The sequence below is a fragment of the Strigops habroptila genome, chromosome 2 (genome assembly GCF_004027225.2).
Source record: "Strigops habroptila isolate Jane chromosome 2, bStrHab1.2.pri, whole genome shotgun sequence".
Lineage (NCBI taxonomy): Eukaryota > Metazoa > Chordata > Aves > Psittaciformes > Psittacidae > Strigops > Strigops habroptila.
In genome coordinates this window covers 9,025,029-9,039,254 of record NC_044278.2, presented here as the reverse complement: position 1 = coordinate 9,039,254, position 14,226 = coordinate 9,025,029, and the positions used below count along the sequence as shown (strand labels likewise).

The following is a 14,226-nucleotide window of genomic DNA, read 5'->3' as shown; positions in this document are numbered from 1 at the left end:
GCTAAGGCTGAGGCATGCAGCAAAAAGGAATGTTTCTCACCTTCTTCTCCCTCACTGGTTCCACTACAGGTCTGCCAAAAGCCATAATTCACATTACTGGAGCCTTGAGCACATCTCTGGCAGAAGTGCAGATACTTGTGCTTGGGGTTCTTGATCTGCTGGTGCAAAAACAGCCAAATGAACAATGGCCTTGGGAAGGGTGATGGGAGCTCTGTGTTTTTAGAGCCCTTCATGAGTCAAAAGCAAACGTCTGAAGAATATCTGTATATCTCCTTGGTAGCCAGCCTTGCAACTATCTTGTGGGAAATTAGTGAGAACTGCAATAGCTGTAGCTTTTTATGGATCCCCTTGGTATTTGGAGACAACTGAAGAGAGATCCAGCTCTCCCATGAGATTCCCATGAGATTTCACCCTGTGCTTTTGGCATTTCCAGCTCTATGAGGTATCACAGCAGTAAGCAAAGGAAGATACAGCCATTGCATCCAGCCTGATCTAGTAGACAGGGACAATAAGTTTGTCATTTGGGTGCTCAAGAGTAAGGATGAAGATTTGTCTGGACATAACTAACTCAGACCTGCTTGCCCATTATTTGTGCTCCCTACAACATGTGAAGTCTCTTTCGGTGCAGTCACCACCCCACCTTTTGGCAGCCCTGGTGTGGCTGAGACTATGAGCTTGCATGAATACATGTGCAGAGCAGAGCATCAGCGTCCTGAGCAAGGGCGTGCAGTGGGGTGACAAACCATGCAGCGGGAAGCCCAAGTGCCACCATGGGTACTCCCAGTGAGGTGCCTGTGGCTGCTTTAGCTTCCCCTGTAGGTCTGTGTCTGTGCTGGCATACTTCAGATGACCAGTGCCAACACCTCTATATAACCAGACCCATACATTTGTGCAAGCTCTTGCACTTCCAAAAGCTACAGACTCAGGAGTGCACACCCATTCCCCCTCACAGAGCCATATGTACATACACACACATGTACATATACAAACCCATTAATGTATGTGCTTTCCTCACATGTATCCCTACATAGGTCCACATGCACCTCTGTTTGCATGTGAGTTAAAGGCAAAGTGGGGGCTTGGGACTGAAGGCACACTGCAATCTGGGGTTTCACTGGAGGGACAGTCAGATGTTGAGGCCACAGCCTGGCCCATTTTCAGATGGGGGTGGAAAATGAGATTTCTCAGGAGATTTATCACTTGACTATAGCAACGTACTCTGTGTATGACAGGGCAATGTGAGAACACGCCTGTCACAAAGTATGCTGTGCTTTCTCAAAATTGGCAGGTTGGGGATGCTGGAGGATGCCCAAAGTGAGAACAAAGATGCTGAAAAGGGCTGACGAGATGCTGTGGGTAATTCCAATGGGCTGGCCCTGCTCCTACTCTAAGAATACCCTTCCTACATACTTTGGGTTTTTTCTACATAGCATGGAAATAATGATTTCAGAATGTGAGAGGGAGGAATTAGGGAGGGAGAGAGCACACAGGAAGGAAAAGGAGGTCACGGACAAAGCAGCAGAGTCCCAGGTGTCATTCTTGTGACCACCTCATACCAGCATCTCAACCACTCCCATCCATGAATAGGAGGCTCCTAACTGCATTTGCGATGTTGCATGGGAAGATCAGATCTCACAGGTAGGAAATCCCACATCCCAGCAGTGTGGCTGTAGTGCTGACAGAGCCCGTGCACCCATGTACAGGTCCAGCATGATGCACATTGTCTGGTCCAGGGGAGAGGGCTTTTTTGATGATGGTGCTTGCAGTGCATGGCAGCAGTGCGGAGCATCACTGCCGGGAATGCATCCGAGCATCCCTGCTGCAGTGTGCTGCACAGGCGATGCCCATAAGGGCACCTTTCATGGCAGAGTCCTATCCTCACCGCCTGGGCCAGTGACCTCCCCTTGACCAGCCCCAATTCCTGCCCCCCGGCTTCGCTCCTGCATTCCCGGGAGGGCTGCAAACAGCTGCTTCCTGGTCTGCAGTCCAACCTTCCTTCCCTTGGCCAGATTTGGGTCTCAGGCTCGTGCCTGCCACCCAAGCCCTCCATGTGCCATGGACTGGAGCCAGCTCCTCCGTGAGGGAGAAGGGAATTCCTCACAGATGCCTTCTCTTCCGTCTCAGTGCATCCACACTGGGGGGGTGAGGATGTGAGCCGTGGGGGACAGATGTCCCTTAGGTTTGCAGCTGGCCTGGCCTCAAGCCAGCCTTGCCTCCTGCCTCCCCAGCCGCGTCCTGGCTTTTGCTACAGCTGCCTCCCCCTTTCTACAGCATTTTTGCCCTTTCTTTGCCACTTCTATACCTCTCAGCCTCAAGAGAGAGGAGTAACTGCAGGGTGTGCAGGATAAACAAGTGAACACCACCTAGGGAGATCAGGGGAGAGCAACTCTGCGCCTGAAATTGTTTACCAAACAGTGCTGAGTGTGGGGAGACAAATGGCATACCGTTAGCAACAACCATGGGCTAATTATAGTGGGTTAGGATAAACCACAGGGTCCCTGGGCTAGGTCTGCAAACATATAGACTGAAAAGCGAGACTGTATGTATATATTTAGTATAACGTGGAATGCAGTAAGTAACTTCATTCTAAAACCTCAGGTACCTTGGTGAAGAGCAGTACAGAAAACTCAGATACAGGCATCTTTGTGATGCTGGTAATCCTGGAATTTTGCATTTGGCAATACATAATCCACCCTTGAATATGGCATTGCACTCTTCATTCCTAAGACGAGTGCCATAAAGCTCACTTTCTATGATTCGCTCAAAGATTGGGGTTTCTTAATATTTTGGGGAAGGAGAGGGATACACCTTTTTTTATCCTAGTTTTGTAGGGAGCTTTTATTCATGAGCTTGTAACCATGGCTGTAGTTGGGTATTGTTAAGACTTGCAATTTTGGGTGTTTCCATAAAGCCCAAGCTACCGGAATCATGTGACTGCATGAAAATCTGTACTTTCAGCCTTTCAGAAGGGACTGTTTCTTCTCTTCACAAGCAGAAAGGACGAAGAACTTGGAAAAAGCTGCTCTGGCTGGTAAAGAACTGGGTTCAGGCAGGGAACTGCTTCCCCAGGGAGTTTGTGCTCATAGTGGAATTTGCACATGTGGTAAAGGCAGTAACAAATGAAATCTCAGTACCCCACTGTTAACAATCAGGCCACTGCTGTGGCTCCCTTCCTCAGAGGTCTCAACCCAATAGCTTAGAGAAATAGTGGATGTTCGTAAAGGTTAACCTCTACTGGCTGCTACTACTGTTAAATAAAGAAGACCCTCAGGCTGCCTTCTTGTACGCATTGAGAGAGATTTAGGCTCTAAATCTCACCCTGAGGATGCCTCTTTTCCTTTGCTGACTATGAAGGAAACTCATAAGAGAGCTTCCTCACAGGCCTGAGGCTAACTTCTGCAAAGGAAAACCTAGACCAAAAGATCTGCATCTTTGAGCTGATCTCACCTTGGCCTTTCAGCAACCCATTGATCATGTATTTGTACGTGAAGAGACCAGAAGAAAAGACAAGCATGGAGGAGCGTGGGGGAGCTGGACGTCAAGTCCTGCTCTGGCTCCCCTCCCACCATGGACGTTCTCCAGGCGGGGAAGGGGAGCCAAGCCCTTCAAGAGTGGCGTTGCCCAGCCAACACCCTTGATGGCGTAAAAAGGGTCAGTAAATGGGACGTGGCTTCCTTTTGAATCTCATCATCAGATGAGGGCAGCTTACTCTGAATGGGAGCCTGACCACACGGAAAGCTCACAGGAGGCTAGAAATGCCACGTTGCCTGAGATCTTACAAAATACATAGCAGGAGATAAGACCTTTGGGAAGACAGAAACTTTCTGCTTGTGTTTTAGATAGCTTCTTTAAAAGGCTGACAATGTGCAGGGAAGGTCTGCTTAGAAAGTGTCTCTGTATTGCTCTTAGTTGTGAATTTGAGAGCTTTCTGGCCTCTGAAAGACTGCATATGTCAGTGTCAATATATTTACTAGGATGTGGTCCCATCTCCTGAATGGCCTTGGCACTGTGATGGACTTTTGGTACTGGTGGTTCAGTTGAATTTCATCTAACATACTGGGAACAAGCTGTTCTGTCTGGACCTAGTGACTGCATTGCTCTTGCTGATGGTTAAAAACCTCTCCTCCAAAATCCCGTGTGTCAGTCACAAGCCACAACTTGCTAGAAAGAAGAGGTCTTGTTTGGGGACCTTTACTTCTTGTTTGCAAGGGGGCAACGAAATTTGTTCACATTGATTGTTCCAGCTCATTATTGAAGGGCATTTGGGGATAACTCATCCCTCCCAAATCCATCCTGCTTGCCTCCTCTGCATTAGCTGCTTCTGGTGTGGGAGGCTGTAGCAGGCTGGCAGTGGAGCCTTCTACATAGGCTTGCCTGTCACTATCCAGTTTCCAACATGCTGCAAGCCAAGTGCTGCAAGCATATGTCTCATTTATCTTCACCACCCATCTTGCCAGAGGGCTGGAGCACCCAAGAGAAAGAAGGAGGACAGTCAAGCTCGAGCTGCATTGCAAGAGCCTCAGCAGCCGGAGGAAAGGGGAATAGCAAAGGGGTGTTGGCTGGTGCAGTGTTTAGGGGCACTGAGATGGAAATAAGTAGCATGTGTGCTTTGGGCAAGTTTATAGTACCCGTGGGGTGACAGCGTGTGCTTTGGGAAGGGTGTGGTTGATGTCTCACACACATGACTCATTGCTTTGATAGAACTGTAGGCACTGTCTGATGTTCTTCCTCTGAAACTATCTTCTAAGGTCGCAATAAAGACCTGGAAACTCTTCAGAAGCCCGTGAAACTCGGACCCTGTCATGTACCTGGGGTTTGACGCACTCACCCCTGTACCCATCCGTAAATGGGTTTTGGTTTCAGGTAGGTGATGGATGGAGCGGTGCTTTGGGACATCCAGCCCTTTTACATGGATCTTTTCTCCTCAACTCCATGGCTGGACATACACTCGTCTGAGTTAATCTCCCTGCCTCTTACTAGCCTTTAGCGAAGGCTCAGCCGGTCTGTGCTGCCCTCTCATGGGCACACATGGGAAAGGTTAAGTTTCACCCTTCTTCAAGATGCTTTTTAACCTACTACTCCAGCGCCGTTTATCAACACACGATTTCTGAAAAGGCAGGAAGGCTTATGAACAACTTCTAAGATACCTGTGAAGGGTGTCTTAGAAAAGTAATTCTTTCTATAGCTGTGCTGGAGCCTGCTCATCTCTTACTTTTCCGAAGAGCTTTGCTCTTCATTTGAAAACATTTAGACATCTAACAGGGCAAAAAGTAGGGAGCTGTTGCTCCCAGCAACAGGCTGAGCTTCTCCTGTATGTACTCCTATCTGCCACGTCAAACATATATCAGCATCATGGCATCATACCATGGTCAAGGCGTCTCTCAAGATAGCTTTGTTGTGTTACCATGGATTCAAACAAGAGGACCAAACGCTGGGTTCTCCAATGGGCAGTACTTGCTTTCAGTACTGTGGGGATCCAGCACACTGCCCTTCCCTGCATGTCCTTGCAAAGAGGCAGGATATTATGCTAGACCCAAGGGCATGCTTAAAGAGCAGTGGGATAGAGCAGGCATCGCTCTGCTCTTCAAAGTGAGACTCCTGTGGTGTTCGTGGTGTTTGCGCAACTTGGAGTCACTGTTAAAAGTTGTTGGCTCACTGACCACTTGCCTACATTTAATATAGCCTTCTCCCTAATGTCTACTCCTGTCCAACACCAAAAGCTCCTCAAGGTGGGAAGTGGTTTTCTTCAAAGGCTGGTATGACAGGCCTTTTTCCTAGTAACAAACAATTGTGCTGTTCTACACGTCTTTATCCACTTCTGTTTCCTGTTTTACACTAGAAGATAAACTGAAGGATGGGAAGGAGGAAAGTCAGAGGTGACCTCTTGCTCTTACAAACTCCCTAAGCCTAACACAGATCCTGCCTCCTAGTTCATAAGAATTTTTAAGTGTGATTCCAAATAAGAGATTTGCCTTAACAGCTTGTAGGTTTATAGTGAAGTTTTTATGGCCAGTGTAAACTAGGTGTTGCACTCCCTTAGCTACATTGCCTACCTTTTTACTCGTGAACTGTGCTAGATAGCTGTGTACTTTCATATGACTGTCTCTATGTAGCCCCATGTTTCTCCATTGCTTGCCGCTTTAATGAGTGACAATGAACAATTTTGGTCTCAAAGTAAGTAACAACACAAAAACCCAAGTGAGCCCATCTCATAGTGTGTTTCTTCTCTGGTATTATTTCACTGCAATTTGGGAAGTGACACCAGCAGTTTCTCCTGTTTTCTGTGCTGGAAGATAGAAAGTTCACCCCAGACTCTTGGATAAATATGCCATGGAGATAACCTTCCTAGTGCCTTTTTGATGCTGCTACATCAATGTTTTCCATGAAGGCAATCCCAAAACAAGAATGCAGCCATGGGTATTGATACCTGACCTTAAGGGAATGTTTCTTCTTTTTCTTCTGTATTTCATCTGGCTGAAAGAATGGTCAAGAGAAGCTTTCCCTTGAATAAAACTGAAGGCGTGTCAGACAGGATTTGATCAATTTGCCCTGATATATTCCCTGTCTAAGCACTGCCACATTCTCCAGTCATCAGCTTGAGCTCTTTCTTGAGCTAAGCTCTTTGTCAGAGTTAACCAGTGGTTAACTTCTTCCATTTCAGACATGGAAGCCCTAAATAGTTGTTGCTGCCTGCTTTGAGTTTCACATGCTTGTGAAACTTTGAAATCAATGGCATTAAACTAACTTCAAGTTGGTGTTATTTAGCAATGATTCATACCCAGTGAGTCACAATGAAATGTCTCATGCTATAAGTAGCTGGCCATTGAAGAGCTACCTTGCTTGTGTCCTCCGCCTAACTAAGAAGCAGAGCAGGGTCTGTGTGAACTTTTCAAAGGATCTTTAATCAGCAGTTACAACATCATTTTGTTTTTCATTGGTTAGCAGCAGTACACAGGCAACTTTAGTATTGCTTGGGGCATCTGAGACATTTTAAGCTCCATATAGAGATGGCAGAAAAAGAAATGGATGTTTTGATCCAAGACACGGTGACTACACTTTTCTTCTGGTTGGCCCTTCCGCACCCTGCTTGTGGGTGAGTACAACACAAAGGGCCTGTGCACCACAGATCATGCTCTTTGGCAGCTGAACTGGACGTCACGCTTCTGTGCCAGTCCATGGATCAACAAAATAATCTTGTCTGTGAAAATACTGCACTTTCTCAGTTGCCCAGTTCAAACTACGGAGGAAACAGCCTTGGGAGTTATTAACTACCTCCAACGTCCCTAACTTCCACTCCATGACGTACCCCTGTCCATTAGAAGCATGCAGCAATACACAGGTGTGGGTAAGAAACACAAACCAGCCTTTTAAAAAGAATGCACTTCAGTGCACAGGCATCTCCCTGGTGGAGAGGAGAAAGAACAAACAACAGATGTTAGTCACGTTGCTTAGCACACTACTGGAGGGCATTCAAATATACTGTGACTAGTGTGCTATAAGGACTTATATGGAATAGTCTCAGTTACACACAATGAACTGTTAATTCCTTTGGAGCACCCAAGGCAAGAAATTTAATGACAGTTTAATGTCATGTTGATAAATGTCCACTTACGAAGAAGACACATGGATCCAGCGGTTTGGGAAAGAAATTATGGAAAAGGCACCGTCACTCTGAAATGAAGACTACGATAAATGTCTCCTCTTAAAATCTAACTTCTCTCCTTTTCTTCACCACAGAAAAGCCTTCATACACACCAACAGTGTGGTGCATTAGTGCCTTAATGTGAGGTAGAATTTTTCTAGAGAGGCCCTCAGTGCCAAGGGTTAGTGGTGGCCTTGGCAGTCCTGGGGTATTGGTTGGACTTGATGATCTTAAAGGTCTTTTCCACCTGAGTTGATTCTGTGATTCTAAGGTGTATTTTTCAGCAAAACTCTGAAGCAAATCAACAAGGACAGCTCTGCAGCACTGGCTTAAACACAATAATCTGCACGCCTTCTGCAGGATGCTTTTTAGTTTTCATAAAACTGAGTTCCTGGACTTTTTCCTTGAAAAAAAAAAAAGGCACTTCAAAATACAATCAAATCCTCTGAGAGGCTTGAGAAACATGAACGACAGTTGCTCTCTCTTACATGCACTGGGAGGACCTCTTGCTACCACTCAGCAACTTTGTCAGCGTGAGATAAGGTGGTCAGCCCACCAAAGGAAGATTTTGGTCCTGAGATTGCTGAGGAGCACTGGGTAGGGCGTCTCTTGTGAAAGAAGACTGTTTGCAGCTCACTTCAACTTATCTGACAGGGAAATTAAGGCTCTTTCCTTGCATAACTCCCTTAATGCTGACAGAACATTGAGGGCATACACCTATAGTCCCAGAACATATTACAAGTCAGCAGGTTTTCATAAGTAAAAGAGAACGACAGTTCTCAGTACATATAATACATAAAATACAGTACACCAATGATAGAAGCAGGAAATTCACAGCTAAGCCTGTACCCCAAAGCACCCTAATCCTGTTCCAGCACAAAATTCAGACATGCCAACTTCTCCATCTCTTGTGAGAACATGCTGACAGGTGACCATACAAATGAAAAGGCTTCAGCCACTATCTTCATCTTCCATGCATTTCCTGTTTTACAGACCTGAAATAGCACTTCCCTTGCATTCACGGTGCATGTATGCACATGGCTGCCTATAAATTCCTGATCAAAAATATATCAGGCTGAAAAAGAACCAGTCTCTCTGTTTCATTCAGTGTTCAATTCTTCCAGTTGCTGAAGTAGGGCTTTCAAAAGCATCTCACTGCTCCAGATGCCTAAGTCTCCATCAGATCTCTTATGAAACCCATGAAGATCTTAACTGAACCTTTAGGCTCACAATAACCTTGAAAACCTTCTTGCCCTATGAGTGACAGGGATGCTTACCTGCCTCTAACCTGGAAACACATGAGTTAACTGATCCTGTTTGAGAACCTTAGACAGAAAGGCAACACTTCTCAGCCACAGAATTTGTGTGCCAAATCCTTGCCTCTCTTTTTCCCAGACTTTTTGGGCCCAAGCTCTGCCTTGGAGTATCACACAACCTCATCATCAGACTTTTAGCTGAAAATAGCTAGATGGAAGATAAGTTTCTATGGTGCTCTCTTCATAGCCATAGAGACAGTCATTTGGGAATACACTACCATCCGTCATGAAATTAGAGCACTTGCCTAAAAAAGAGAAAAGTCTGGAGTGACAAAAGACTTCCTGGCATCTACTGCACATACACATTAAACGAAGCCAAAATAACAGTATGCTCTGTTGCACATTTTCAATAATTTTCAAGAGACAAGAAAAACAGAGTTTCTTTACAGGGTAGAAACAGACACTTGGGTAGTATGAAAATGAAGACTGTGTTTTGAGGCTCCAAAGCCGTTCAGATGGCATGTTTGCAAAGTGTACCTTGACTCTGAATTCTCTGGGCTGCCAGCACTTGGTTTTGGTTTGTTTAGTTTTATTCACCTCCCACATTCCTGAGCGGTAATGTCTTCTGAAGCCACAGAGGGTGCAGGCAACTGTTGCTTGACTGTTCTGGTTATCAAAATAGACACTGTACTTGCAATGATACGAGCAAGGTAACCCCAAAAAGCAGAGCTTTGGAACCCAGCAGGGACGGTTAAGGGTGAGGCAGTTGCGCCCAGTGTGTGGAAGAGGCAGAGAGACAGCTTTCTGCATTAGAGGAACTTTGGGGGCAGTGGGAAAGCCACAGACCCAGCCTCCCAAAGTATTAGATGGGCACCGGCGCTGCTGCATAGCTGGAGACAGTAAACCACCAATGCAGCATGAAAAAGGAGAGGACTGTGGGTCAGCCAGGGCTGCTTTTTAATTCTACTGGCTTTTGTGCTTCCATTGTCTGTGCTGTGAGGCTTCTCTGCACGGAAAAGCAAAGCCTGGGGGTGCCCCAAATGTGGAATTTATGTATTTGCATGCAGAGACTGCATAGGAGTTCAGCAGACCTGCCTCTTCAAGATACGTGCATACAGGTCCATGCACGCTGTAAGATTTGGGTTTGCGCTTCCAAACCAATACTTGGTTTCAGGATTTAAACCCAAAGGGAAGCACAAGCACGCAGAACAGAAAAATCAGGAGTCAGAGACACAAGTAGACCTATTCCAAGTTACTGCCAATGATTATAGGAGCAAGGTGATGTGAAGGTCCCATGCAATACCGCAATAGCAAGGTTCAGTAGTGGCCAAAAGAAGCTCATAGGACCTCTTCCAGAAACATCTCATCTTCGTCCTCCTCCAACATTCCCTCCGACGTGCCTGCCTCCCTGGCATTTATCATAGACTGCACCTGAGCAAAAGGAAAAGGGTTATTTGGGAGCCTGTTTCCTTACCACTGATGCCCAGAACTGACCTTGTCATTCCCCTGCAGGTTCTGCATTCAGTACAGCATGAACCCCAGCAGCAAATCATGAAGCTGGTGCTCCCCCTGACTAATTAGAGGGCAGTGAAGGAAAAGACTCTCTTTCTCTGCTCTCTTTCCTCTAACCTCCTCCTTTCCCCATGCAGCTCCCCACAATTCTAACTAACTCTCATATTACTGCCTCACTCCACTGACTTTGAATTTCCTGGTTTAATACCCTGCAGGATCAGCAGAGACAGCTCTCCTTAACAGGGATGTGTGCACAGGAGAAGTGTGGGATAGAGGGAGCTGAAGAAGGGTCACCAGCGACACAGAGGGGCCCTATCTGTCCCTAAACTTCCTTCACCTCTCAGATAACAATCATCCATATAACCCCCCACCAGACTCTTCCATACAGCCACCCTCCCATACCTCTCCTCCCTCTCCTTTTAGAGCACATGTGGTCCTTTGCACCCTGTGGTCCTTTGCACCCAGGCTACTCCTGCCCTGTGCTTCTCCTCTTCCCAGACAGGTCAGACATGGAGTGAGACAAATAGTCATGGCTTGACCATGTTTCCAGTGGCTTTCTCCTGTAGCCTTAACGACAGTCCTCACCGAGCCTCAGCAAGGCACCATACCTGGACCAACATGAACTGCAAGGGGTCATCGGGCTTCTCATACACCAGTTTTTCTGTGATCTCCTGAGACAGACAGAAGGAAAGAAGCATTGATCCTTGAGCAGATGGCTGGCTGCACTTTCTGCTTCAACACTAGCTGCGTTTTAAAACGCAAGCATCTCTTTCAGTCCCCAGAGATGAGGAGTCCTTTTTCTACTGTTTTTCTTCAGTTTACGCATAAGAAAGCACAGGACAAGGAGGGATCCGGGGAAGGGATAATTTAGTCCAAGCTAACATTAGGCTAAACTTCTCAAGCCAGCCTCTGGAAAGAGGAGAAGGGAAAGAGAAATTTCACCTGAAATATGTTCAGGATTTTGTGTTTCTCCATGTACTTAGCAGAGATTTCAAAGGGGTCTTCATACACCTTTGGCTGTTCCGATGGAGAGGATGTAGGAAATTCAGTGACAGGTGACTGGTCCTGAGAACCTGGTAGTGAAGATGGGGATTTGACTATAAGTGTCTTATCCACAGATGGTTCAGCAGCTGGTGGTGTGTTAGATTGCTCCATTTCAGATTCTGCATGATCTTGCTGAAATATTTAACAAATAAAGAACAGAAAAGTGTTTTAAACGTGTAGCCCCACAGGCTGGACACATCCCATTACTTCACCCTTCTATTGCAGCCCTTCTTAGAGCAAGCACTAATAGCCTTTAATTTCAGTGCCTGCCCTCTGCCCATGAGCCTCGGAGCTCCATTTAATCTCACTGAAGCCCTCGCCTGCTGACTGCTTTACTTAGAATCAACCAGGTTGGAAAAGATCTTTAAGATCATCAAGTCCAACCGTTCCCCAGCACTCCCAAGGCCACCACTAACCCATGGCACTGAGGGCCTCGGCTACACGGCGTGTGAACACTTGCAGGGACGGTGACTCCAGCACTGCCCTGGGCAGCCTGTTCCAATGCCTGAGCACCCCCTGGGGAAGGAATTGTTCCTCATCTCCACCTAAACCTCCCCTGGCGCAGCTTGAGGCTGTTTCCTCTTGCCCTGGGGGCACTTTGTGTGTATATTGCATCCTCCCTGGGGCACAGGAGGCAGGAGCCACATCAGCCACTCGCTGCTTTTGGGGTTCCCGGGTGCGGCTGCATCACCTGCAGCACGGCGCTGTGCGGAGGCAGCGCGCCCTGCACCCTTCCCTGTTACCAGGAAGGGGGGTGTTATGCCTGGGGAAGAGCTCCCCGGGCCCGGGTCCGCCGCCGCCCGCCCTCCCCATCCCCGAGGCTCTGCAGGGCAGGGCAGGGTTTGCGCTTCACCTTGCCCCGGCGCCGGACTCTTGTGCCGCTCGTCGCTCGCCGTAGGCGGCGGAGGAGGCGGAAGACGCCGGAGCGGTTGCCAGGGAAACCGCCAGCCTTTGTCGCCGGCAGCCGGGGTGCTGCCGGGGTCACGTGGGCAGCGCGGCCATCATGGGGCAGGGCGGGAGTGGCGGCGGGGTGGCGCGGGGTCACGTGAGCACGGTCCTGGTCCTGGTCGCGGTCATGGTCCCTGTTTTGGTGCTGGTCCTGGTCCTGATCTTGGTCCTGGTCCTGGCCGTGGTCCTGATCCTGGTCCTGATGCTGGTCCTGGTCCTTCTGGTCCTGGTCCTTGTCCTGGTCCTGATCCTGGTCCTGGTCCTGGTCTTGGTACTGATCCCGGTCCTGGTCCTGATCCCGGTCCTGGCCCTGGTCCTGATCCTGATCCTGGCCCTGGTCTTGGTGCTGATCCTGGTCCTGGTCCTGATCCTTGTCCTGGTCCTGATCCTGGTCCTGGTCCTGATCCTGGTCCCGGTCCTGGTCCCTGTTCTGGTCCTGGTCCTAGCCCTGGTCCTGATCTTGGTCCTGGTCCTGATCCTGATCCTGGTCCTGATCCTGGTCCTGGTCCTGATCCTGATCCTGGTCCTGGTTTTGGTGCTGATCCTGGTTCTGGTCCTGGTCCTGGTTTTGGTGCTGATCCTGGTTCTGGTCCTGATCCTGGTGGTCCCAGTCCTGGTCCTGGTCCTGATCCTGGTCCTGATCCTTGTCCTGGCCCTGCCCCTGGTCCTGGTCCTGATCTTGATCCTGGCCCTGGTCCTGCCCCTGCCCCTGCCCCTGCCCGTGATCCTGATCCTGATCCTGGCCCTGGTCCTGGTCTTGATCCTGATCCTGGCCCTGGTCCTAGTCCTGGTCTTGGTCCTGGTCTCGGTACTGGCCGCCACTGGTGTTATTCCCCCCTGCAGCAGTTACAGAGGTCTCCCGGTGCGTGTCAGCAGCCAGCGAGCCCTCTGCGGGTGCCTCCGGCTGCCTGTGGGCTGGTGCAAGCGAGGGCTGCCATGGAGGGTCGCCCATAGCTCAGCCTGCGCTGGCCTTTGGTTCTGCAGGGAGTTGAGTCACTTCACTGTGAGCTCCAGGATCCTTTCAGCCTTACCACGCTCTGTGGAGGACACAGGGGAGCATTTTGCCCATGTTGGACCTGTTAGTAGTTCCATGGTAGTGAGGAGGCTTAGAATCATAGAATCCCAACTGGTTTGGGTTGAAGGGACTTTAAGCTCATCTAGATCCAACCCCCTGCCATGGGCAGGGACACCTTCCACTAGAGCAGGTTGCTCCAAGCCCCTGTGTCCAACCCGGCCTTGAACACTGCCAGGGATGGGGCAGCCACAGCTTCTCTGGGCACCCTGTGCCAGCGCCTCAGCACCCTCATTGTAAAGAATTTCTTCCTTATATCCAACCTGAACTTCCCCTGTTTCAGTTTAAACCCATTCCCCCTTGTCCTATCGCTACAGTCCCTGATGCAGAGTCCCTCCCCAGCATCCTTGTAGCCCCCTTCAGACACTGGAAGCTGCTCTGAGGTCTCTATGCAGCTTCTCTTCTCCAGGCTGAACAGCCCCAACTTTCTCAGCTTGTAGGGGAAGAGCTGAGACAAGCTGTATGTGTTGGGTCAGTTGGAAAAGGATAGGTCTATTAGCTTGTAAAGAGAAGCGGAGAAGCCAGAGGTAGGGTGATAGAGTACTGAGAGAAATATTTACATACATGTCCATGTGAGAAGCACTTTTTTCTGTCCTCACTTCTCCGTAGACCTTGACAGTTGGTGTGCTGGTGTGATGAACTTCATCAGAAAAAGCAAATAAACACGTTGCCAGTTTCCCCCAAAGAGGAGATGAAAGGAATAAGGATAAAAGCTGCACTGGGTTTCCACAGTAACCAGCTTCTGAAATACT

General features: G+C 48.6%; 1 protein-coding gene across 1 annotated transcript; it reads right to left on the bottom strand.

The window, feature by feature from the left end:
* Positions 1 to 10,151: 10,151 nt before the first annotated feature.
* TEX55 (testis expressed 55) lies at positions 10,152 to 12,349 on the bottom strand. Its single transcript, XM_030471492.1, has 4 exons — positions 12,308 to 12,349; positions 11,353 to 11,586; positions 11,019 to 11,081; positions 10,152 to 10,329 (listed from the first exon to the last, which is right to left on the bottom strand). The coding sequence occupies exons 2-4, from the start codon at positions 11,563 to 11,565 to the stop codon at positions 10,237 to 10,239; spliced, it is 369 nt and encodes a 122-aa protein (XP_030327352.1). The 5' UTR covers positions 11,566 to 11,586; positions 12,308 to 12,349; the 3' UTR covers positions 10,152 to 10,236.
* Positions 12,350 to 14,226: the final 1,877 nt, after the last annotated feature.

What these genes read in the sequence shown, in the direction of transcription:
- TEX55 (XM_030471492.1), bottom strand. Translation starts at nt 11,565, where the DNA reads ATGGAGCAATCTAACACACCACCAGCTGCTGAACCATCTGTGGATAAG. An exon ending in AAATCCTGAACATATTTCAG is followed by an intron (nt 11,082 to 11,352) that starts GTGAAATTTCTC and finishes TGTCTGTCTCAG; the next exon opens with GAGATCACAGAAAAACTGGT. An exon ending in TGCAGTTCATGTTGGTCCAG is followed by an intron (nt 10,330 to 11,018) that starts GTATGGTGCCTT and finishes CCTTTTGCTCAG; the next exon opens with GTGCAGTCTATGATAAATGC.